The following is a 27,499-nucleotide window of genomic DNA, read 5'->3' as shown; positions in this document are numbered from 1 at the left end:
CAACCTCACCTACTATGTAACTATGTAACAATCCCTTCCCCACAGATTTATAATGCTGTTGTCTGAAGGTGCCCCTGTGCTCCTTCATCCAGAATAGAGACACTCTAATAAAGGCAGTGCATTATTGGCCAGAACATCAGGTGAAAACAGAGAAAAAATAAGCTTAAAAAAATGCAGCCACCACCTCTAAGAATTAGTAAACTGAAATATGTTATATTTTTGGTTTAGGGTTTAATACCGCTTTAATAAATGTACCTTCTCTTTGTCCCCAGTTACCAATTCAAATTTTTTTGCAAAGAGTCTACATAGTCAGAACTCATCCTTTTACTACTCAAATATTTGAAGACATTTTGGGGGTTTGTTGTACTTTCATTTGCAACCCACTATTCTTTTTGATTTTTGTGGCCTTGATTTTCCTTTTGACATATTCTGTTAGTGTAGTGTAGTGTAGTTTGTGTCTCTGCACCCTTCCACACCAGTATGAAGAATGTGTACTTCTTTGGCATTTGATTTTCCAGTGTATTTATATATTCTACGTGTAAATTTGTATAAAACTGCTCATGTTGCCAGATGCAGCAGTTCACATGGGACCGGTCTGGTTGGCAGAAGCCAGAGATAGATAACAGTTAGGATGGATGTGGGGATAAAGAGGTCTAATGGACCCCAAACTCCCTTAAAGTGGTTGTTAACCCACTTCTACCAAATAGTCTTATCCCCTCTGTACCTTAATAACATGTGTTCCTGTGCCTGTGCCATGTAAATGATCCACCGATCTGTACCGATATAAGCTCTGCTCCGGGCGCACAGCTGATTCCTCTCCTCTCTTCTGTCTCTGCTCACAGCTGCAGTGGGCAGGGCTGAGCCATCCCGCTGACGTCAGCTGGGGAGGAGGGGGAGAGAGGAGAGAGAGAGCCAACAATCAGCTGAGCGGCAGGAGCCACGCTCATACAAGGTACAGATCGTTGCATTTTTTAGATTACACAGGGACAGATGTTATTAAGGTACAGAGGGGATAAGAAGATTTAATAGCAGATAAGAGAGGAGCAGGAATGGGGGGCGAGCGCTGGTACAAGCAGGGAGAGGAGGGAGGAGGAGAACAGAGCAGACACACAAGAGCTGCAGAGAGCAGGGCTGTGGCTGATGGAATCATGCAAACGGACCACGATGTCAGGGATTAGCAGCCATGATTATCATGGTCTGTTTGCAGAGGGAAGGGTATAGCCAGGCAGGATCAGCCAAGTTTTTTTAGAGTATACAGGGGCCAAATGATATAGCACAAGCACTGTGCTGTATGACATTCTTTAAGGAAACAGGATCTGGTTTTTCTTTTTTTGGGTTAACAAACGTTTTAAGCCAGATTCTGCACATAGCTGTCATTAACAGAATCTAGAAAGCCAGAGCTAGCCCTATCATAAATGGTTGTAAAACAGTCTAGGAATTGTTTAAAGCAAATAAAAATCTCGGTCTGGTTTCTTTTTTAGCTACCAGAACCAAAATCTATTCACAATCCAAAATGAGTCCCATGATGGAGCTATGTTTATAACACGTGATTATACTAATGCACAAGAAGATAACAATCAGGTAGCTACCACACATGCCTATGCTATGATATACAGCAGGGAGATTGGTCACATTAAATCTTCTAAACAATACAGTCATCTGATTTATGTCATGTTGAGTCTATATTAAACCACAATTTCATTCCGTTTAATAATATGTAGGTTTCTGATTTTGTAAAACATTGCCATCAGTAAATATGGTTATAGATTGAAAAACAGGTATTAAGGGATTGTCTGCTGCTTTAATAAAACACATCAGTATTCCTATCATCCGCTGCTAAGCTCTTTTGATTGGGTGTAGGTTGGCTCAGCAGCACCCCCTACAGAGTCCACAAAAAGATACTCTATTTACAGCTGGCAGTCTTAATTTAAAGTGGTTGTATACCCTTTTTTTAACTTTTACCAGAACACAATGACACAAAAAAAGATGCCTCTGCCCCATCTATAACTGACAATCGCAGTAAGCATCATTGGTCAGGCAACTCACTGACACCTTCGCAGCCATTGAGCTACATGCTGGGTGCTCAGTGTGCTCCTGTACCTTTAAGAAGGGGTGAGCTCCCCTTCAGTCCCTTGTAAACATCCTTTGTAATAGAAACAAAGCATGACAGGACCTCTTAACCACTTAAGGACCGCCGCATGGCACTGTACGTCGGCACAATGGCACCGTTCGCAGAGTCAGGCCTGATCCCTGTGATCGCTAAGGTTTTTTTTGGTAGCGTTTTATACAGTCGCTGACAGCCTAGGTGCTTTTTTACCTGTGAGTCTCACTAGTGTACCCCTAAATTTAGAGCCCAAAATGGCAAAGCGAACGTACACTAGTGAAGAGGCCTACATGTTTCTGAGCATGACAGATAGTGAAGAGGAAGTCACTGATCTGTCAGATTCAGGCTCAGAATACGATCCTGTAGAGGACAGCGGCTCCATGACAGATAGCTCTGACGACGAAGATGAGGTCCCTGCTAACGTAAGGTGTACCAGACCCCGATCTTCTGATGTTGTTGAGGTGCAAGAATCGCAGGTCCCTCGTATGGAGCAGAGGAGTACTAGAGCCGCTCATCCTTCTGGTGAACTGGCAAGCACCAGTGGCCTAGTACACCCTGGACGTACATCCAGCACTGCAGTATCACGTGGTGACGTGGCGAGTCCTATAAGTGCAGTTCAAGCTGGCGAGGTGGCAAGCACTAGTGTGCCCGCTGCCACCAAGAAGAAGACAAAGGCAGGCCCGTCATTCCCATAGTTCCCTTCCTGCAGAATTCGCCAATCCTGATTGGGTGCCCACCACTTCTGCAGCACCAGTACTTCCCCCATTCACTGGCCAACCCAGTATTCAGGTGGATACAGCTGATTTTACGCCACTTGACTTTTATTCGCTGTATTTCATGGAAGATCTCTATAGATCTATTGTGGACCAAACTAATTTATATGCTGGTCAACACATCGTCGCTAATCCCCAGTTGCCTTCCCTTGCCAGAGATTGGAAACCAGTTACGGTTTCCGAATTTAAGACCTTTCTGGGCCTTTCCCTCAACATGGGCACACATAAATTCATGACGTTGCAGGCATATTGGTCCATGCATCCGACTGACCACATGCCCGTGTTCTATAACTCCATGTCCAGGAAACGATACGAGCAGATCTTGCGGTTCATGCACCTCAATTACAAAGAACTTTGTCGGCCTCTCATAAACCACTTCAACCAACGTTTTGCAGACTTGTTTACTCCCCATCAAGTTGTCTGCATTGATGAGTCCCTGATTAAGTTTTCTGGTCGTTTGTCATTTAAACAATACATTCCCAACAAGCACACCAGATACAGGGTCAAGCTCTATAAGTTCTGTGACAGGGCCACAGGCTATACATGGAGCTTTATGGTTTATGAGGGTAAAGATAGTCACGTAGAGCCGGAGAACTGCCCTGACTACATAGGAAGTGCTGGCAAGATAGTGCGGAACTTGGTGTCACCCTTGTTCGGAAAGGGGTACCACTTGTACGTGGACAATTATTACATGAGCGTGCCACTGTTTAGTCATTTGTTTGATCATCAGATTGGAGCATGTGGCACTGTGCAACCTAATCGCCGGGGCTTTCCCCAGGGGCTTGTAGATTCCCGTCTTAGGCTGGGGGAGAGAGCCTGCTATCGGTGTAATAATTTGCTCGCTGTGAAGTGGAGGGATAATAAGAATGTTTTCGTTCTTACCTCCCTTCATGCAGACACGATGGTCCAAATTCATACAGCGACTGGGATTGTGGAGAAACCCCTCTGTGTCCACGAATATAACAAAAATATGGGAGGGGTGGACCTCAATGACCAGTTGTTGGTGCCGTATCTAGTTGCCCGTAAGGCCAGACGCTGGTACAAAAAAGTGTCTGTTTACTTATTTCAACTGAAAAAAGAAAAGGATCGCGCTACAGAATAGTGTATAAAAGTCAATACTGCTGCAGTTCTAATATATACCAAAAAAATATATATGTGAGTAAAAAGAAAACAAAGAGAACCGCGCAATCCCTAAAAATTTAAATAGGGTATCTGGTCCCTCCAATCGAGAGACTAGAATTAAAAAGCACACTAGTGAACAAATACAATGTCCCTTGATACAGGGACCAGTATGTGATTGAAGGACCACTGTGTATAAATTGTGAACTTAATAGACAACAAAAAAATCTATTACATATACAAAACATGCATTTACATACAAAAGCAAAATTGCCAAAATCATGTGTGTAAACAAGTGACCTGAGTGGAAGTGCCACTCTATAGTGAAATACAAAACGTGATGCAAAATTAATTGTATCAGGAAATAGTCATTAATTATAGTCCTTAAATAAAACTAAGAAGAGAACACCACGTGTAGCAAATAGCCTCAGTTTTCTGGTTGCCGCTCCAACTTATGGAAAATGCTATAGTGCACCACCACCAAAGGGATAAGATGGCTTCTTACCAGATATCCTGGTAGATCTCGCTTCAAAAAATCAAACCGAACCCCGTGGGTATCTGATTCCCCAGTTTTGTTACCGCTCTTAGATCAGGTCCCAGTTCGAAGGTATTCCAATGGGTTGAAAAAAGGTTGACCATAAAACGAAAAGATACTCCAAATAGTGAAATACCGTTTATTAAAAAATATAAAAAAGGAAGAAATACACTTACAGTGTTGATGTAAAAGAAGGCATAACAAAAGGGATGCGTCGGCCGAACACAGTATTCCACAGTTGTATCCTTATATTGAACGAGAGGCAAATCTTAGCGTGTCACACCGCCCTACGCGTTTCGTGATATATCACGTCGTCTTGGGGTACGGGTGACACGCCATTTTGCCTCATATTTATATGCCAAACAATGGCCTAAGCCCCCTCCTCCATGGGAGGCCCAGGCTTTCTATACCGGAAGTGACGCAAATACATCCGGAACAGCTACCCAATGGCCGCATCCGGCTGACGCCGAGCGGCCAATCTAAAATCTTTTACACGTCATATATAGGAAACTAGATCCCGCCCCATGCATTATACCCAATCGGGAGATCGAATTCCCGTCATGGTCGGGCAGAGATGACGTCCGCTATCGCCATCCTCCGCACACGTAAGGGCGGAAAGTCCCACCCCATGCATTGTACCCAATCGGGAGATCGAATCCCCGTAATTTTGCTTTTGTATGTAAATGCATGTTTTGTATATGTAATAGATTTTTTTGTTGTCTATTAAGTTCACAATTTATACACAGTGGTCCTTCAATCACATACTGGTCCCTGTATCAAGGGACATTGTATTTGTTCACTAGTGTGCTTTTTAATTTTAGTCTCTCGATTGGAGGGACCAGATACCCTATTTTAATTTTTAGGGATTGCGCGGTTCTCTTTGTTTTCTTTTTACTTATTTCAACTGGCTTTGCTGAATGCTTATGTGCTATACAAAGCTTCAGGCGGGACTTTAACCTTTCTTTTTTTCCAGAGAGAGGTTATCACAGACCTTCTGTATCCAGATGGTTCTGCACCTCACCATTCCCAACCAAATGCAGTAAGCCGGCTGCATGAGAGGCATTATCCTTATGCCCTCCTGAGTACCCCTACCCAACGAGCCCCCCAAAGAAGATGTCATTTCTGTACCAATATAGGCCTGACACCCCTTGTTATTGTCCATGCTGTCCTGGCAATCCTGGTCTTTGCCTTGGTGAATGTTTTGAACGCTACCATTCACTAGTGAAGTATTAGCGTAGGGTACAGCATTTCACAGGCTAGGCACACTAACACAGGGTCTCCCAAGATGCCATCGCATTTTGAGAGACTCGAACTGTTACAATTGTTACAGTTTACAGTTCAAAAAAAAAGTGTAAAAAAAAAAAGTTAAATAAAAAAAATATATATATAGAATATAAAAACCAAAAATAGTTGTCGTTTTATTGTTCTCTCTCTCTCTCTCTTCTCTCTAATTTTTTATACATTACTGTTTACTGTGTTTTATTGTTAACCATTTTTTTTGTTTTCAGGTACGCCATTCAGCTGCAGCACGGATTTATTTATCTTGACAGCAATAGCGTTTGCTCCCACGATACATAAAGCCGTGACTCCAGTGCTGTAGGAGGTGATTTCACCACCACAGTTAAAAAAAAAGAGCATATATGCTGAAGCATGGGGGCAGCAGGGGAGGAGGAGCGATTTTGCTCCTAATGCCGCGTACATATGGTCGAAATTCCGACGGAGGGCTTGTCCGTGGAAAAGTTTGACCGTGTGTACGCGGCATAACTTTTTTGCGGGAGGATGCCCCCATGCTTCGGCATATATATATTTTAGGCACAGGTTGTGTTAAAAAATGTTTTATTTTTTACAGTTTTTTTTGGCATTTGCTTTGCAGGTAGGGTAAGGTTTTACTGTTATACTGTAATGTTACTTTGTTTTAACATTAACCATAATTTTCTTAGCAGGTACGCCATTCAGTTGCAACGTGGATTTATTTATCTTGACAGCAACAGCGTTTGCTCCCACGATACATAAAGGCGTGACTCCAACGCTGTAGGAGGTGATTTCACCACTACAGTTAAAAAAAAGAGCATATATGCCGAAGCATGGGGGCAGCAGGGGCAGAGGAGCGATTTTGCTCCTGATGCCGCGTACATACGGTCGAAATTCCGACGGAGGGCTTGCCCGTGGAAAAGTTCGACCATGTGTACGTGGCATAACTGTTTTGTGGGAGGATGCCCCCATGCTTTGGCATATATAAATGGTTCATGTATGCCCATCATTAGAAGTGGGTGGATGAAGGGAGGTATTCCAATGGTGGGCATACCCACCGATCAATCACTTTTTTTTCGTTCAGCCAACATGACTCTCAGCAAATAGCTTGGCGTGTCTACTTTCCAAAATGGGGTCATTTGGGGGGGTTTTGTGCTATTTTGGCATTTTATGGCCTTCGAAACTGTAATAGGTAGTGAGGAGTGAAATCAAAAATTTGCACCCTTAGAAATCCAGAAGGTTGCGATTGGTTTTCGGGGCCCCATATGCAGCTAGGCTCCCAAAAAGTCCCACGCATGTGATATCCCTGTACTCAGGAGAAGCAGCAAAATGTATTTTGGGGTGCAATTCCACATATAACCATGGCATGTGTGAGCAATATATAATTTACTGACAACTTTTTGTAAAAAAAAATGTATTTTTATTTTTTGTCATTATTCAATCCCTTGGGACAAAAAAAAAATATTCAATGGTCTCAACATGCCCCTCAACAAATAGCTTGGGGTGTCTACTTTCCAAAATGGGGTCATTTGGGGGGTTTTGTGCTATTTTGGCATTTTATGGCCTTCAGAACTGTAATAGGTAGTGAGGAGTGAAATCAAAAATTTGCGCCCTTAGAAATCCTGAAGGTGGTGATTGGTTTTCAGGGCCCCGTACGCAGCTAAGCTCCCAAAAAGTCCCACACATGTGGTATCCCCGTACTCAGGAGAAGCAGAAAAATGTATTTTGGGGTGCAATTCCACATATAACCATGGCATGTGTGAGCAATATATAATTTAGTGACAACTTTTTGTAAAAAAAAAATTATTTTTAGTTTTTGTCATTATTCAATCCCTTGGGACAAAAATAAATAAATATTCAATGGTCTCAACATGCCCCTCAGCAAATAGCTTGGGGTGTCTACTTTCCAAAATGGGGTCATTTGGGGGGTTTTGTGCCATCTTGGCATTTTATGGCCTTCAAAACTGTGATAGGTAGTGATAGGTAGTGATGAGTAAAATAAAAAATTAATGCCCTTAGAAATCCTGAAGGCGGTGCTTGGATTTCGGGGTCCCGTACGCTGCTAGACTCCCAAAAAGTCCCACATATGTGGTATCCCCGTACTCAGGAGAAGCAGCAGAATGTATTTTGGGGTGTAATTTCACATATGCCCATAGCATGTGTGAGCAATATATCATTTAGTGACAACTTTTTGTAAAAAAAAAAGTTTGTAATATTCCCGCAACTTGTGGCAAAATATAAAATATTCCATGGACTCAACATGCCTCTCAGCAAATAGCTTGGGGTGTCTACTTTCCAAAATGGGGTCATTTTGGGGGGTTTTGGGCTATTTTGGCATTTTATGGCCTTCGAAACTGTGATAGGTAGTGAGGAGTGAAATCAAAAATGTTCACCCTTAGAAATCCTGAAGGTAGTGATTGGTGTTCGGGGTGCCGTGCGCGGCTAGGCTCCCAAAAAGTCCCACACATGTGGTATCCCCGTACTCGGGAGAAGTAGCAGAATATATTTTGGGGTGCAATTTCACATATCACCATGGCATGTGTGAGCAATATATAATTTAGTGACAACTTTTTGTAAATATTTTTTTTTATGTTGTTATTATTCAATCCCTTGGGACAAAAAAAAATCTTCAATGGGCTCAACATGCCCCTCAGAAAATAGCTTGGGGTGTCTACTTTACAAAATGGGGTCATTTGGGGGGGGGGGGGTTTGCGCCATCTTGGCATTTTATGGCCTTCAAAACTGTGATAGGTAGTGAGGAGTGAAATAAAAAATGAATGCCCTTAGAAATCCTGAAGGCGGTGCTTGGATTTCGGGGTCCCGTACACGGCTAGACTCCCAAAAAGTCCCACACATGTGGTATCCCCGTACTAAGGAGAAGCAGCAGAATGTATTTTGGGGTGTAATTTCACATATGCCCATAGCATGTGTGAGCAATATATCATTTAGTGACAACTTTTTGTAAATTATTATTTTTTTGTCATTATTCAATCCCTTGGGACAACAAAAATAAATATTCAATGGGCTCAACATACCCCTCAGCAATTTCCTTGGGGTGTCTACTTTCCAAAATGGGGTCATTTGGGGGGGGGTTTGTACTGCCAAGCCATTTTAGCACCTCAAGAAATGAGATAGGCAGTCATAAATTAAAAGCTGTGTAAATTCCAGAAAATGTACTCTAGTTTGTAGACACTATAACTTTTGCGCAAACCAATAAATATACGCTTATTGACATTTTTTTTTACTAAAGACATGTGGCTGAATACATTTTGCCCTAAATGTATGACTAAAATTGAGTTTATTCGATTTTTGTTATAACAAAAAGTAGAAAATATATTTTTTTCTCGAAATTTTCGGTCTTTTTCCATTTATAGCGCAAAAAAAAAAAAAATTGCAGAGGCAATTAAATACCATCAAAAGAAAGCTCTATTTGTGGGAAGAAAATGACGCAAATTTCGTTTGGGTACAACATTGCATGACCGCGCAATTACCAGTTAAAGCAGTGCAGTGCGAAATTGTAAAAAGACCTCTGGTCCTTAGGCTGACAATTGGTCCGGGGCTGAAGTGGTTTATTTTAACTTTGATGGGCATATTACTTTTTAGACTTCCAGCTCAGTTAAAAAAATAAAAAATGTACTTCTTGTGGGATACCTGCCAGACATGTGATATCGTATACACACTAGGACTGAGAGTGTACTTAAAGTGGTTGTAAACCTCAGTCATGAAATCTGAGCAAAACAGATATATCTGTAGTGTTTGCTTATCTCTCTCTCCAAAGCTGCTCTGCCCTTTTTTTTACAGTGGCTTAGTGGTTAACACTTTTGCCTTGCAGCACTGGGGTCCTCATTTTTTAATCCCAGACAGGACAGTATCTGCCTCCTTGTGCTTGTGTGGGTTTCCTCTGATTTCTTCACACCCTCCAAAGGACAAGCTTGTAGGTTCGCTGACTTCTGTCTAATAGGCCCTAGTATATGTTTGAGGGAAGGGACTGATGTGAATGTAGAGTATGTAAAGTGTTATATGAATGCCTGTAACACATAAATGATAATAACCAATTACATTCAAATCTACATCAACATTTATTTCTAGTGCTAATGATCTTGAAGAATTCATTCGCCAAACTGAGAAAGGTTTAGGCAAGAAAGTAAAGGCAGAAGACTATGAGGGCTTGGTGGAAACTATGGGCCATTTAATGGCGATACGAGATAGGCTGTCTACTGAGGATCACTTCAGATATCTGAAAGCTACAGCTGAACTCTTGCGATTTTATGGACAACAATTGCCTGAGCATATCTACACACAATTGGAAGTAAGTAAAAAATTATTGAGGTAAGTGAATGCTCCATCCACCAGGACATTCACATGCATTTACCTAAATTTACCACAGTAATGAATTTTTATCATTATCATGTTTTTCTATCAGTCTTATATAAAATAAGAATCAAATAATGCATTTTAATTTGGTACGTTCTATATATGTCTGCTTTGTTTACTTTCCAGGCAGCACAGTAGCACCTGTATATCTGCAGGCATTCATTCCTCATATTGATAATTCAGTGTGTAGCAATTGCTTTGTTTAAAATAATGGTGAGCCAATGTGAACCCAGCGTTATGCACTGTACACACGGTCGCAAATTCCAACGGAAAAGGTCCGATCGGATTATATTGTCAGAAAATCCGATCATGTGTGGGCTCTATCGGACTTTTTCCATTGGAAATTCAGACGGAATTTGAGAGCAGGATCTAAAATTTTCTGACAGAATAATCCGATTGGTCTTTTTCCGATTGTAGAGAATTCCGATGGATTTTGTGGTCAGAATGTCCGACCGTGTGTACAGGGCATAAGGCTTGCTACCTATCCACTTGCAATGCTGCTAAGTGATTAGTAGTAAATAATTATGTATATCTATTACTGATGAATATGCACCTTTATAAAAATAAATAACTGTACTCCTGAGAAATGCTTTAAATCATGTTATACACCAAGGGAACAGATGCAACACACACATAAAATATGTTGAAAGAGATATCCCTATAGCTTTAAATAGAAAATGAAAACTAAGGGTAATAAATATGCACAGAAGAAATGGTGATCTATTCACAAATACAAAGTCAAACTGCACTATTTAAACCATGCTTTAAGTATCTAAAAACAAAATGAATCTATTCACTTAATAAAAGATTGTTTAACTTAAATCAGAAAGTTCAAATAGCTGATGCCTATAATAGAGTCCTCTCTTGTTTAAAGAACACACACCATGATGGATTAGGATATTTAAGATCTATTTTACCAATAACTCTATAAAGGCAGTGAGCTAAAATCTCTGCCCATCTGATGATGTACGTAGACATCAGAAGATCAGTCTCAGGCATAATTATATGCTTATGTCACTTGGGTGTTCCTTTCGTGTATGGATTGAGCAGAAGGAAGGCAGTATAGATATGTCCAGCACTATCATATCTTAGTAGAACCCATAGCAATCATAGATGGTTTTCTAACCTATTTTTGATCAGATCTCTTTCCTGAAGGTATGTGCACAGTCATGAGACTATCACTCAGTATGACTGAAATTTACCAAACTGGATGACAGTCATTAAATGCATCTAGTCACTATAACACTTGGACACCAAACAGCTTGACAAATGCTGCCATGCAATGTCTATAGAGGATTCTAAAAGGCAACAAGAGTAGGCTTTCCTTTTAAACATATTCTTGATTTGATTATTTTCTGTTGTTAAAAATGATTTCCCTTAAAAAATGAAGGCCCTGATAAGATGGGTCATTTAGAACCCCTGAGACATGTAGACTTTGGCAATGATATCTGATACATCAAGTTAGGAGCCAAACAGTGGTGCTTGTGTGCCTAAGGCTCGGTTCACAATGCCGCGACTTGGGATCCGACTTGTGTGACATTGCCCATGTTAGGCAATGTCTTAATTAGCACTACTGAAGTCACTCCAGCTTTAGAAAAGGTTCCTGTACTACTTCAAGGTGACTTCTATCAGACTTGTGCCTCAAAGTAGTACTCAACTCACCGGGTAGTCTCCTAGCAAAGTGGTGATGCGATCCCAGATGAATAGCAAGTATAGCCAAGGCAAATAGAGTAAAATTACCAAGACAATAATAGGGTGTCATCAAAGTCTAAACAAATGCTTAACCTAAGGAAGCCAGAGTTTCTCAAATTAACCGATTCAGTCTCTTTCAATTTCTCCTATTTTAGCATGAATAAGAGCTTTATTAGTTCTTAGTGTACGGTTTCAGCTAGAATTAAATATTGAGTTTTCCATGCCTTAGCAATGGTTTGTTTTGCGGCTGTAAAAGAAGGCAAAATTGATCACAAGAAATCCTTTCGGGTTTCGGGTTTAATAGGGCTGTAGCAAGATTGGTCTAAATAGGTGTATCAAAGATTTTGGAGGCTAAGTCAAAAACTGCCTTCCAGAATCTTTGGGCAATTGGCAATCCCTCCAAATATGAATTTGAGTACCAGACTCTGAACAGCTGCAAAAACAAGCTCCAGGGTAATCAGAAGCTTATTTTGATATTCTAGCAGGGACCAAATACTAACCGATTAGCAACTTAATGTTAGTTTTCACAGTAACAACATTAGAAGAGGCAGACTTAGTGGCGAACCATATGCTAGACAATTCAGTAGCATTAAATGAGCGATTAAGGTCTAGTTCCCATTTGGAGACATGTGAGGGGAGACCGGTGTTAGTACTAGCTAAAATTTGCTTATAGCGAAACAAAACAAGTCTTCTAGCATGAGGGTTGGAAATACATATGCATTCGAAACACAACATCTGGGATAGTTGGGAGTTGGAATTGAGATAAGGTTGGAAAAAAAGTTTGATTTGCATTTATCAGAAAAGTTCAGATTTAAGAAGTCCAAATGTATCACACAACGTAGGAAAATAATATATGGAAGAGGCAGATACCAAATTATATAAATGGGATAAATTAGCTGTATTCCATGCTTTGAAAGAATTAGGGGCAATCCAGGTAGGGTAAAAAGCGGGATTTTAAACAAATGAAAGAAGTGGTAAATGTGGAGATTGAAGGCCAAGAAACGTTTTGAATCTGTCCCAGATGGATAAAGAATGTTTTGTGATAGAATTGCAAATCAGTTGGTCTTAATCATAACATGTTAGATACTGAAATAGGGTCACAGTCAATAGACTCAATTGCCCATAAAGGAATTTCAATGATTGCATGGCATTTTGGTAAATGTGCAAGGTGTGCAGCATGATTGTAAGCAGAAATGTTTAGGAGAACTAAACTTCTGCAGCATTGTGGATTTAGACGTTTGAGGTTTAGCTTTACCCCAGATAAAGGAGATAATTCTGCGCTGTATAAGCCGTTAAAAATTGATGGAACTGGGATGGGCAAGACTCAAAAAAAATATACAAACTTGGGCAATATATAGCCTTCCTAAGTACATTACTTTTGCCTAACCGGGATAGAGGAGCATTGTGATAATAATTCAGTAACCTGTTTTAGTAATGGAGGGAAGTTAGCTCAGTATAAGTCAGTTATTTTAGGAGTGAGTTTTATTTCTATGGAAGTCTATGAGGTGTCTAAGCCCTTGTACACACGGTCGGACATTCCGATGGACAATGTCCGATAGGACTGTGTTGTCGAATAATCTGACAGTGTGTGGGCTCCATCGGACTGTTTCAGTCGGATACTCCGACGCACCAAGTTTTCCAGCTGGGCTATAAAATTTTCCGACAACATGATCCAATCGGACTTTGTCCGATCATGTGTAGAGAATTTCCGATCGGACAAAGTGCCACGCATGCTCAGATCAAATTCTTAGACCAAAGCTATTGGCTACTAGCCTGAATGTAGTCCTGTCCTAATGAAATAAGGTCATCACGTTAAGTACAATCGGATTTTCTGACAACTTTGTCTGACTGTGTGTATGCAACAGTTTTGGACAAAATCCGTCGAAAAAATCAGTCGGACAAAATCCGACGGATTTGGTTGTCGGAATGTCCGACCATGTGTACAAGGGCTAAGAGAAGGAAAGTGAATCTTTAGCAAGCTGAAGGTCTGAAGGAGGCAAGGAAATGTAGAGTGCAGTTGATTTTTGATAGTTAATTGTTAAGCCCGAAATGTGTGCAAAACGATTTAGGACAGAGAAGAGATTAGGTGCTGTGATATGGAGAGATGAAGAGTAACATGTCATCTGCAAAAAAAGACATACAGCTAATTCAATACCATTTATATTTGGATCAGATCTAATTAAATGGGCCAAGGGTTCAATGAAGAGTGCAAATAGGAAGGGTTGGGGAGACATCCTTGATGGGTGCCTCTTCCAATTGGGAAAGGGTCTGATTTAAAACCAGCATATTTGATAAATGCAATTGGCTTGTTGTATAAGGAAGAAATCCACTTTAAAAAATGCGGTCCAAACCCCCATTTTTGAAGAATGTATTGTAAGTATGGCCATGACTGAGACAGTGTCCCATGCTTTTCTTATATCAAGCGATAAAAAACATGCAGATAGACGGCAAGATTCAGTGACATGGGCAAGTAAAGAAGATCTATGAATTATTACTTGCTTGGTGCGAGGGGATAAAACCAACTTGATCTCGATGAACAAGTTTGCCTATTACTTGGTTTAAGCAGGTTGCAATTATTTTAGCTAAAAGTTTAATGTCAATATAAAGAAGTGAAATGGGATGGTAATTTGTCCAAGAGGTTGTATCAGTTTTAGATTTAGGAAGCATGGAAATTATGGCCAATAAGGATTCTGAACGAAAAGAGTGTCCCCTCAACAACGTATTGAAGGCCTCAGTTAGGAGATAATATATCAGAAAATTTCTTTAGTTGGAAGCAGAAAATCCAACTGGGTTGGGACATTTTTTAAATTTTAAAGTCTTAATAGCAGTGATGACTTCTGTTTTAGAGATAGGACACTCGAGTTGTTCACGGTGGGTTTGTGAGTGTATTGGATGGGTAATTTCTGAAAAAAGGGAATCAGCAGCAGCATGGTCAAAATTTTGGTTGGGCGAATATAATTTACCAAAATTTGAGCGGAATGTGTGTAAAATTTTGACAGGGATACTTGTAAATGAATCACGGTTTAGTTTGAGACGCACAGATATTGTAGGTTTTTGAAGTGAGCATACGTTTCAAGCTAATAGGGTATCTGGTTTGTTTGCTTTGAAGTAATAAAGGTGTTGTGATTTACATTTTAATTTATCAATGAGTCAGTGGGCTCTATCAAGCTTAGCTTTAGTAGAAGGGGGAGAGAGAATTTTGGAATGCATCATGATACAGATTAAAGTCATTTTCAAATTTTTAGTGAAAGACTTACACTCGCATTTGAGAAATTATGCTTGCCGGATAAGCATACCTCGAATTACAGGTTTATGGGCTTCCCAAAGAGTGAGAGGGAAAATATCTGCAGAAATGTTATTAATGATAGTCATTGAGAGCATGTTTAATAGGGGTGCGCATCTTCACTGGTCTCATGATTTGATTCGATTAAGATTAGCCTGTCCACGGTTCGATTTGATTCCACGATGCATCATGATGCATCCTGATTACAGTGCATGGTTAAAAACTTTTTATCTGAAAATTCAAGCAGTCAGAAAAACAAAAATGTTCTCCAGTGGCAGAGGGATGTTGGGATCAGATCAGTGGCAGAGGGATGTTGGGATAAGAGGCAGATGCATTGGGATACGATCAGTGGCAGAGGAATGGTGGGATCAGTGGCAGAGGGATAGATGGGATCAGGCAGGCGGATGGTGGGAGCAGAGGCAGAGGGATAAAGGGGATCAGGCAGATGGATGGTGGGATCAGAGTCAGACGGATAATGGGATCAGGCAGAGGGGTGGTGGGATCGGAGGCAGAGGGGTGGTGGGATCAGAGGCAGAGGGGTGGTGGGATCAGAGGCAGAGGGGTGGTGGGATCAGAGGCAGACGGATGGTGGGATCGGAGGCAGACGGATGGTGGGATCGGAGGCAGATGGATGGTGGAATCGGATGCATAGGCATGGTGGGATCAGAGGCAGATGGATAGTGGGATCGGAGGCAGGCAGATGGTGGGATCAGGCAGATGGATATTGGGATCAGTGACAATGGCACTCAGGGTACAGGCATTCACATAGTAGAAAAACACACTGCTGCCGGGAAGACATAATCTGCTGCTGACAAACAGAATACAGTGAACTTCACAGATCTCTCATTGCTGAGATTTCAGCTCTTCCCTGTTGCACATTCCAGCACAATAGGAGTTAACATAGTGGAATGTGTGAACGGAAGACGGAGCTGAACTCTCCCACCGAGTCAGTACAAGTTGTAAGCATAAGCAGAGTACACTTTTATGTACTCTGCTTACTCCTGTTGAACTAACTGTGCCTTATCAAATCCACTCTTATTGTACATTAAGTGCCCCACTGTAAATGCCTTTTAAAAATTATGTAGCTATTTATATACCGCATATTTCAGACTGTTCCTCAGCTCACATATAACTCAGACCCGGCTAGCCACTCTCTGCTCTCCTCTCGGCTGATATCAGTGGAGGATTCTCAGCCCTGCCCACTGTAGCTGTTAGATGGAAAGATGAGAGCTGTGCAGCGGGCAGTCACATGAGCGCCAAGGAACAGTCTGAAATATGCTTTATATCGCTTCATATTTTTTAAAAGGCATGTACACTTGAACAGTGGGGCACTTAATGTATTATAAGAGGGGATTCATTAAGACAGTTATTTTAAAAATGGTAGCGTATGATGGGGTGCTTCTCCTAGGAGGGGAGGGGCAAGTCGGAATGACATCACCTGCCAATCTATGGCGCATCGTGGACACCCAAATCCCGATGCATCGATGCTACGATTATATTTAACACCCCTAATGTTTAATATCTAGACAATGGGACAGGTGATTTAGAATTATTCTTGGGATCTCTGGATAGGGAAGGAGATGGTAGTACAAACTGCACTATGATTGGACCAAGTAAAGGGCGTAATAACTGATGATAGGATCTCTGGGGCCATGCCAACATTTAGGAAGATATGATCAATCCTAGAAAATGATTTGTGTGGATGGGATTAATATGTAAAGCATTTACAAAGCTGGATTGCGCTCACGCCAAAAGTCTAACATGTTATGCTTAGAGATAAGTTGCTGAAATGAAAGCTTAGGGGAACAGGAGGAGGGAGAAGGGGGAGATTTATCCAAGAAGGGAAAAAGAACTTGGTTCGAGTCTCCACATAATATCACGGTACATAACTTGTATGAATCAATTACATGAAAAAGATGGGAAAGAAATGATGATGAATGTTTATTAGGAGCATAATATGATACAATGGTTACAACATCAGAAATGTGCCCACTGCCCAATAACAATGAGGTAGCAGCCTTTGGAATCTTTAATTTCAGATGAAAGTACAAATGAGGTTGTACGGTGTATAGCTATAAGAACACCTTGTTATTTAGTAGCTGCCGAGGCTGTATATATTTGTGGATAAGAGGAGCTGAAAAACGTAGTAGATTGTTCAGTAAAATGGGTCTCCTGTAGGCAAGGAATGTGGATTATACCTGTGGTAAATGAATGGAACTCTTTAGTGCATTTTTGTGGTATAATGTTTAACCACTTCAGCTCCGGACCAATAAACACCTTAAGGACCAGAGGTCTTTTTGCAATTTCGCACTGCGCTGCTTTAACTGGTAATTGCGCGGTCATGCAATATTGCACCCAAACGAAATTTGCGTCCTTTTCTTCCCACAAATAGAGCTTTCTTTTGATGGTATTTGATTGCCTCTGCGATTTTTTTTTTTTGCGATATAAATGGAAAAAGAGCGAAAATTTCGAAAAAAAAAGATATTTTCTTCTTTTTGTTATAAGAAAAATCGAATAAACTAAATTTTAGTCATACATTGAGGGCAAAATTTATTCAGCCACATGTCTTTAGTAAAAAAAATGTCAATAAGCGTATATTTTTTGGTTTGCGCAAAAGTTATAGCGTCTACAAACTAGAGTACATTTTCTGGAATTTACACAGCTTTTAATTTATGACTGCCGATCTCATTTCTTGAGGTGCTAAAATGGCAGGGCAGTACAAATCCCCCCCAAATGACCCCATTTTGGAAAGTAGACACCCCAAGGAAATTGCTGATGGGTATGTTGAGCCCATTGAATATTTATTTTTTTTGTCCTAAGGGATTGAATAATGACAAAAAAAAAAAAAAAAATTTTTTTACAAAAAGTTGTCACTAAATGATATATTGCTCACACATGCCATGGTTATATGTGAAATGACACCCCAAAATACATTCTGCTGCTTCTCCCGAGTACGGGGATACCACATGTGTGGGACTTTTTGGGAGTCTAGTCGCGCACGGCACCCCCCGAAAACCAATCACCACCTTCAGGATTTCTAAGGGTGCAAATTTTTGATTTAACTCCTCACTACCTATCACAGTTTCGAAGGCCATAAAATGCCAAAATAGCACAAAACCCCCCCAAATGACCCCATTTTGGAAAGTAGACACCCCAAGCTATTTACTGAGAGGCATGTTGAGTCCATGGAATATTTTATATTTTGCCAAAAGTTGCGGGAATATTACAAACTTTTTTTTTTTTGCACAAAGTTGTCACTAAATGATATATTGCTCACACATGCTATGGGCAGAAGTCAAATTACACCCCAAAATAAATTCTGCTGCTTCTCCCGAGTACGGGGATACCACATGTGGGGGACTTTTTGGGAGCCTAGTTAACTAGCTACCTAGCGACACTAGCGACACTGATGCAGCGTTCAGAAAAATTATCGCTTAGTGACACTGGCAAAAGGGGGTGAAAGGGTTAACTAGCGGAAATCAGGGGGTTAAAACCATTATTGGGTAGTATATCGGGGTACCTAGCGCTATAAAAACCTGGCGGTGAACCTAAAAAAATAACTAGCTACCTAGCGACTGTAGCGACACTAATGCAGCGATCAGAAAAACGATCGCTTAGTGACACTGGCAAAAGGGGGTGAAAGGGTTAACTAGCGGCAATCAGGGGGTTAAAAACATTATTGGGTAGTATATCGGGGTACCTAGCGATATAAAAACCTGGCGGTGAACCTAAAAAAATAACTAGCTACCTAGCGACACATGCAGCGATCAGAAAAATGATCGCTTAGTGACACTGGCAAAAGGGGGTGAAAGGGTTAACTAGCGGCAATCAGGGGGTTAAAAACATTATTGGGTAGTATATCGGGGTACCTAGCGCTATAAAAACCTGGCGGTGAACCTAAAAAAATAACTAGCTACCTAGCGACTGTAGCGACACTAATGCAGCGATCAGAAAAACGATCGCTTAGTGACACTGGCAAAAGGGGGTGAAAGGGTTAACTAGCGGCAATCAGGGGGTTAAAAACATTATTGGGTAGTATATCGGGGTACCTAGCGATATAAAAACCTGGCGGTGAACCTAAAAAAATAACTAGCTACCTAGCGACACTAGCGACACATGCAGCGATCAGAAAAATGATCGCTTAGTGACACTGGCAAAAGGGTGTGAAAGGGTTAACTCTAGGGGCAATCAGGGGGTTAAATCTTTATTGGGGGGTGATAGGGGGCTACCCTGGACCTAACACTAACTGTCCTGACAGTTTTTACTGTCACAACTGACACTGAATGCATTGATCAGTAAAGAAATGATCAATGCAATCAGTGACACTGTGACTGGGGGGGGGAGGGGGGGGCGGGGGGGGGATCGGGGGGCGATCGGGGGGGGGATCGGGGGGGGTTTGTGTGCCTGTGTGTACCTACATGTCAGTGTAGTGTTCGTGCAGACTTACTTTTACTCTTCTTCTCGTAGTCCGGTCAAAAAGACCGCCCCGAGGAGAATGACATCACTTCCTCCTTCCTGTGTAAACAATACACAGGGGAGGAAGCTTCTCATTGGCCAGGAGCGATCCAGAGGGGGTGGCCGAAAATGAACGGCCATCCCCTCATCACGGAGCGCTCCTGGACCGAATCGGACCGCCGTAACCAGCGGGAGGGGGTCCGATGGGACCCCCCACCCGCTGGAAGGCAATCACGTAGATGTACGTGATTATGCCTGCCTGTGCCATTGTGCTGACGTACAATGGCAATACGGCGGTCCTCAAGTGGTTAAGGAAGCCATGTTGGTAATATAAGGAGTTGCATAGTAAAAATGTAAAAAAGTTCTCACAGTAGGATCGCATACAATTCAGTATAAGGGGTAGGAAAAAGGAAAGGCCGGATGAAAAGGAAAGGAATTGTCTCTGATCAAGCAAATTTTACTAACATTTGTAAAATAATAAAGAGAGCTAATAACTCAACAGGACGGTGTACTGGGGGAGCGACAATCGGTCCACCAGAGGCCAAAGAGCTACCGTCAGATGCCCACATAATAATAGGGATCCGAGGGAAACAAACTGGAGGCGCAAAAACACCACCAAAGGGAACACTGCCAACAATAAAAAGTAATAAATAAATTGAAATTATACCATTGTCCTATTGTCCCAAAAAATTCCATATCCATCCATGTGTCATGAGAAAACATATGAAGAAGGATGGAAGGGATGGGGTAAGGTGTATAAAAGAACATAAAAAAATAACAGAAAACAATTAAAAAACAAACAATAGCTCGAGGTTATGTAAAGAAATATAGCGAACAATTCACTGCTGTCAGTAAAAAAAAAAAAAGGCCAGCTGAAAAGTAAGGAGTTAAACTATAGAAAAAAGTTTGCATCAAGTGAGTTCTAAACTTGTAAGACAAAAAAAAAGAAGAGTTTACCAAACATCTAGTTAGTTATAAAGATATAACATATAAGAATACCTGACATCAAGTCAAACAAAAAGAAAAAAGTCAATCTATAGAGTCCTCAGGAGTTGTCGTAGGAGAAGAAAAACTACCACATTTTTATTGCCCCGGCGACTTTTATTTCCTTCAGCACAAGCTGATTTTTGCAGGGCACAGGTAACCGTTTGATTTTGTGTGTTGTTTTGGTTGAGAGTGCATTCTAGAAGCTGGATTTTGTAAAGAGGATTGCAGTTCTTCAGCAGAATGGCACACATATTTAGATCCTTGGTAAGTGAAGCAAATTGAAAATGGAAAGCCCTATTGATAGGTGATTTGGTGTCGCTGTAAAACTTGAAGAAGTGGCTTCAAACCCCAATGCTTAGAGATTGTGAGCTGGGATAGATCAGCAACAAGTTGATAGGCATGTCCCTGGAAAATCAGTGAATCTTTTGCTCTGCAGCTAGAAAGAAGTTCCTTGGTGGCAAAATAGTGAAATTTGGCAATAATATCGTGTGGTGGTCCATCAGCTTTGAGAGGTGTGAGGGCTGTATGAACCCTGCCTATCTCAATTTGTTCGATTAGTATGGAAGGCTGTAGTTCTTGAACTAGGGATAGCATGGTGGCTTGCAAATCAGTGACAGATTCAGGTATTCCACGTATGGATATTGGAACACTGGGCCCTATTTTCATAATCTTCTAAACGAGATTGAAGGACTACGTTTTCAAATTCAACTGCATAAGTCTGGGTCTTATTTTCAAATTCATTAACTCCCGGTTCAAGATTTGCAGTGCATTGGCCCAGTTCTTTGATTTTCCTAGTCAGACTGTTATATGATCTGAAGTTTGTTTAAGGGCTTTGTGAAGAATTTTTTCAAATTACCTCATGACAAAAGAATGACCAGGGTCTGTAAAAGACGTCATTTGTGAAGTTTGTTTATCTGAATCTGAGTCATATTCCCCCTGTGCTGCCACAGGCACCTTAGAGTGCTGAGAGGATTTCATTGAGTGTGAGGTAACAAGTAGAGGGGATGAATCTAGTGCCATTCTGACTGAAACCTGAGGCAGTGATGCTTTGTTTTTTGGCTCTATTTTCAGGCGAGAAATCCCAAGAACCATTACATTAAGTGGCGGGGGTTATTAGCAGACCGAGTAACAATATTTACTGGGTGAAGCTTAGCCGGGACACGGTATAATACAGCAGAAATATCCCTTCAGGAGCAGAGCTCTAAGCTGGCATGTCTGCTCAGTCAGGATCCACCCATGCACCTCTAAACACCCTATATTTCATATTTACTCATGCTTCTTTATCTCTTGGTACATATCTAAATTTACTAATTTACTGGTTTCCCATCCTTAGTAAAGAACAATGTTTTTTGCAGCACTGTCAAGAAAGCTAACAGACAATAGTAAGCTGCATACAGTATGTGATTTACAAAATTAATATCTGTAATGAAATAAATGTCCCTATTAGGAATATAAGTTCATACATTGCTTTTATATTACTACTTCTGAAACCCTTTCCATTCCCTTCCTCATCCTTTGATTACTTGAAAACCAGTTATACAGTCAGCTTGCAAAAAGCACTTTACATTCCTGCCACAAACCTTTTTAAATATCACAGCAAAAATGGGATTACTGTTATTTCATTTTGAACAGTACTATTGTAATAGTCTTTGAATTGTCCTACCTTGTTGGAGTTACTAACATTTAAAGTAATTGAGCACAGGGTTGAATTGAACCATTTTTCCCCGTCTTTTTTGGGCAAAAAAGAAGGTTCTCACATTATGAATTGAGCTGAAAACCCTGTAATTGCAATAATGTGAATGCAATTGTTGCTTGATAACGTCAAGTGAGTACAAATGTCAAATTCTTCAGGCAAACTGACACAAAATATATTTTTTTATAATTAGTAAACTTTTCTATGTGTGCAGAAAATAGATTGAGTGTGTTAAGAATAGTTTTTGAAAGTCTGACTTCCGAATATACTAGTACTGTAAGTTTTCAAACTATGCATCTGATTATGCCCTGAACAATTAATGTGCTCATACAATATAAATGTGTATAAACAACTACCAGTATATATACACACATACAGTACATACGTTGAAAGTGGACAGAATAACACATACACTATGGGGGTTATTTACGAAAGGCAAATCCACTTTGCACTGCAAGTACACTTGAAAGTGCAGTCACTCTAAATCTAAGGGGTAGATCTGAAATGAGTGGAAGCTCTGCTGATTTTATCATCCAATCATGTGGAAGCTAAAATGCTGTTTTTTATTTTCCTTGCATGTCCCCCTCCGATCTACAGCGACTTTACTTCCAAGTGCACCTTCAGTGCACTTTCAAGTGCACTTTCAAGTGCACTTGAAGTGCAAAATGGAGTTTCCTTTAGTAAATAACCCCCTATATTACCAAAAGTACTGCCTTTACACGCACATAAATTTTAATGGCACCCCAGTCTTAGTCCATAGGGTTCAAAGGCCCACCCTTTGCACCTACAGCAGCTTCAACTTTTTTGGAAAGGCTGTCCACAAGGTTTAGGAGTGTGTTTATGGGAATGTTTAACTATTCTTCCAGAAGCACATTTGTGAAGTCAGGCTCTAATGTGGACGAGAAGGCCTGGCTCGCAGTCTGCGCTCTAATTCATCCCAAAGGTTCTGTCGTCCCAATACTTTAAGAAGCCAATGGTGCTTCGCTGCCGTCTCAGCCATTAAGGAGGGTGAGTCCCAGACATCAAAGTCTATCGTGCAATATCACTGGATTGAGATGCGCTCAGGTAAGTATAAGGGGGGCTGAGTGGGGCTGCTGCACGCAAAAGGCTTTTTATCTTAATGCATAGAATGCATTAAAGTGGAGTTCTGCCATTTTTTTTAAGTCAGCAGCTACAAATACTGCAGCTGCTGACTTTTAAAATATGGACACTTACCTGTCCAGGGCGCCTGCAAGGTCGGCACCTGAAGCCGATCTGTCCCTCGGCTCTCGGGTGCTGCCATCACCATCTCGGTAAGGGAATCAGGAAGGGAAGCCTTGCGGCTTCCTAGTTCCCTATGGCGCATGCGCGTTCCCACTGGTCCCTGCTGTCTCCTGGGACCCGTGTGTCTCCCAGAAGACAGCGGAGGGGAGTGGCATAGATACCCGCGGGTGGCGTGGTTATCTATGCCTGGAAGTGGGAGAAAAATACCTGTATTAGACAGGTATTTGCTCCCCTGTCCCCCCTGAAAGGTGCCAAATGTAACACCAGAGGGGAGGAGGATTCCAAAAAGCGGAAGTTCCATTTTTGGGTGGAACTCCTCTTTAAGATAAAAAAGGACCTTCTGCCTTTACATGGACTTTAACCACTTACAGACCGGACCATTTTGCTGGTCAAAGAACAGACCACTTTTTGCGATTCGGCACTGCGTCGCTTTAACTGACAATTGCGCGGTCGTGCGACGTGGCTCCCAAACAAAATTGACGTCCTTTTTTTCCCACAAATAGAGCTTTCTTTAGGTAGTATTTGATCACCCCTGCGGTTTTTATTTTTTGCGCTATAAACAAAAATAGAGCGACAATTTTGAAAAAAACGCATTATTTTTTACTTTTTGTTATAATAAATATCCCCCAAAAATATATAAAAAAACATTTTTTTCCTCAGTTTAGGCCGATACGTATTCTTCTACATATTTTTGGTAAAAAAAATCGCAATAAGCGATTATTGATTGGTTTGTGCAAAAGTTATAGCGTTTACAAAATAGGGATAGTTTTATAGCATTTTTATTAATAATTTTGTATTATTTTTTTTTTACTAGTAATGGCGGTGATCAGCGATTTTTATTGTGACTGCGACATTGTGGGGGACCCATCGGACATTTTTGACACATTTTTGGGAGCATTGTCATTTATACAGTAATCACTGCTATATAAATGCAGTGATTCCTGTGTAAATGACACTGGCAGTGAAGGGGTTAACCAGTGGGTGGCAATGTAGGGGTTAAGTGTTCCTAGGGGTGTGTTACTAACTGTGGGGGGGTTGGGCTTTCATTTAGTGAACACTGATCTCTGCTCCAATCACATGGAGCAGAGATCAGCGTCACTAGTTGCTAGGCAGAATGGAGAAATGCTGTTTACACAGCATTTCCTCCATTCAGCCGTCCCGTGAGACGATCGTGGGTATGCCCGCAGCGATCGAGTCCACGGGTCCCGCGACCGGACTCACGGGGGTCCCGACCAGCGGCGGCGCGCTCCCGATGGCAGGGTGGCATTGAAGATTGGACGTACCTGTACGCCAATATGCCTGCCCGTGCCATTCTGTCAACGTACATCGTCGTGCGCTGGTCGGGAACCGGTTAATGTAATAAGAAATCAAAAAATTGGAGTTAATACCAGAATAGAAAAAGAAGGAAAATCTTTCCATGGGGACTTTTTCCAGTGAGAGCTGTCTAAAATGGGATGATTCCCATTTTTGGGTTTACAGGACAGCAAGTAAAGGTAACCCACCTTTAACTAAAAAAAAAAAAAAAACGTAACTCCAAAAAAAAAAAACGGTTGGGTTTTAACCATTATCTACTATAGCCAAAATTAAAAAAAGGTTTTGGCTTTAGATACACTCTAACCCCTATAAGGGGTTAGGGTATAAATGTTGGACAAGGTAACTCTAAAGCCGAGTACACATGGGCTGAATGTTGGGAGACAACGCTTGGCCCATGTGCATGTCGGTCTGTCCTACAGAACTCAGCCATTTGGCCGGCTTCTGTCGGCCGAGAATGCTGGAAAACCGACTCCCAATCAGCGCTATCAGCCAATGGCAGAGATCGTTGATCAGAGTGTTCTTGTGGGGGCACCCCCCTGTCAAAACACAACAGCTCAACGGGGGCGAGATCATGTAATCTCTCTGCTGCCCGCAGCTGCCTGCACAGTGAGGGCGGGCAATGAGAGATGATGTCGGTTTCCCCTACAAAATCTGTTTCCCCTGGCTCTTGGCTGAGATTGGAACTCCCCCCCTCCAGCCCTCGGCACCGCTGCTCCTGCTACTCTCCCCCGAATGCACAGGGCCGGTAGAAGGATGATTAGCACTCAAGGGAGACTAGGAGGAGCAGCAGTGCAGAGGGCTGGAGTGGCGGAGTTCTGATCTCAGGCGAGACCGAGAGCCAGGGGAACAGATTTTGTTGAGGAAACCAATCTCAGCACAACACCGGGACGCCCCCTCTCTCACCCACTCGCTCTCTCACCCACATCTAATTTCTGGAGGGGGGGCAATTGCCACGTTGCACTCCCCCTGGATCCGCCTCTGATCACAATATACAAAGGGTGATCTTTTTTTAATGTTGTTTCACTCTTCTGTCCACCTCTGGGCAATTGTGGCTGAATTCAGCAAGAGAACCTGCAGGGTAGGGGCATGTAGGTGAGGAGTCAGGAGTCTTTAAAGTTGACGAAAATGAATCTATCTCTCCTGTCTCTTGTTAAGTGATCTGTATACTAACTAATAAATCAACTCTACATATAAAGCAGGTGTCATATTCCCTCTAATAGTGGCATCTCTCTCCAGTGGCTAACCTAGCCTACAACAAAACACTTTTTATTTAATAGAGAAGGTTTAGAACCTCTGTCAGATTATTACTGCAGCGAAGGCTCCTGAAGAGCACACGCTATGTGTTTTTGAAATTTAAAGTTACACCTAAACTGCAGTTTGGTTTGGGTATTATTCATTTCAAATTTTGACCTCAGCATCAGTCTGACTGGGCAATAGGGTGTTCGACCTGGCCATAGGGGGCGCTGTCTCCTCTGGTAGGCATGGAAACACAGTCTGGTTGGGAGCTTTAAGATTACTTTCTCTCTGAACCAGCCCACTGGGAGTGTCACTCTTACTGTGCCTTCTGGGAGAGGGTACTTAAGATGTGGATGTCATGTGGTTCGGGGTTCCGGTCCAGAAGTATAATCTGACTCCATGGTCCTGGTCCTCCTGACCACCCCCCAGGACACCTATGGCCTGGGGTGCAGATCCACCCGACTTTATGTCTCGGGGCTGGCTAGCCCGAGGCGAGGAAACTAAGGAAAGGATTTGGAAGTGGTTCATTGCCATCTCAAGTTGTGGAGAGGCCCAGCAACTTCGTAGTTATCCAGGGGAGGACTCCTCAGAAGGAGGCCATGCGAGGGCTGGCTTCTTAGCAAGAGCCTGGTAAAGCTGAAGGACGTAAGTGAATCCAATCTCGTGTGGTATCGCCGGACCGGCTGCAAGATACTGGTACCACACGAGTGTTCTATAAGTTTTTCCAGTTTCCTTGTTCATGTTTTACCACAAAGTCTGTGGCAGAGACTTGTTCTTGACTCAAGCACCCTGTTGGCTGCTAGCCCTTGTGAGAGAAGGACTATCCAACTAGAGTGAACATCCAGTTGTGAATGGCTATTCTCTGGATTTATTCAAAGTAAGAAAGTTCTTTATACTGGCTTTGACACTAAGAGTACCTGGACTTTTCACCTAACCCTCTGATCCTATACTAAGAGACTGTTGTTAACTAATAAAAATCCCTTTGAGCGGATCTGTCATCAGTCTCTAGAGTTTCTGGGCCATCTACCATGGGAAACCCCTAGGAGCAAATCGAGGGGAAGTAGGTAATGGTAAGCCCATTAAAATCAGCCGCTCCTTCAGAGGTCAGTTCTACATTACTAATCTCAGTGTCTTCCTGTCTCAGTGACAACCGATTTCCTCATTTTGTTCTCCTGTAAAGTAAGATCTACCCAACAATGTCACAGCAATGAAAAGTATTTAACCATCCCAAGTCTATCTACAATAAAAGTTTTAACTGAAGTTGGATTTTAAATAAAATGAAAAAAAAATAGTCACAGTGGAACACATTTTCAGAAAAGAAAATCCTCCTCCATTCAGTTAAAATATAGAACACCAAACTCATTCAAATTCTTGTGCTGTTCAGCCTAAAGTCCATTTATTCAAAATACCTTTTCCATCT

General features: G+C 41.7%; 1 protein-coding gene across 1 annotated transcript in view; it reads left to right on the top strand.

Moving 5' to 3' along the window:
• The window catches only part of LOC143925685 (dynein axonemal heavy chain 11-like), a 701,866-nt gene that overhangs the window by 35,683 nt on the left and 638,684 nt on the right, over positions 1 to 27,499 (top strand). Inside the window, exon 6 of the mRNA XM_077450147.1 lies at positions 9,872 to 10,091. Coding sequence (XP_077306273.1) covers positions 9,872 to 10,091 — 220 coding nt within the window. The remainder of the gene's footprint in view (positions 1 to 9,871; positions 10,092 to 27,499) is intronic.

The sequence above is a fragment of the Lithobates pipiens genome, unplaced genomic scaffold, assembly GCF_037356315.1.
Source record: "Lithobates pipiens isolate NorthernLeopardFrog02 unplaced genomic scaffold, aLitPip1_a1.2 Scaffold_22, whole genome shotgun sequence".
NCBI classification, from domain to species: Eukaryota; Metazoa; Chordata; class Amphibia; order Anura; family Ranidae; genus Lithobates; species Lithobates pipiens.
The sequence above is the reverse complement of the archived record's forward strand: the minus strand, read 5'-3'. Positions and strand labels throughout refer to the sequence as shown.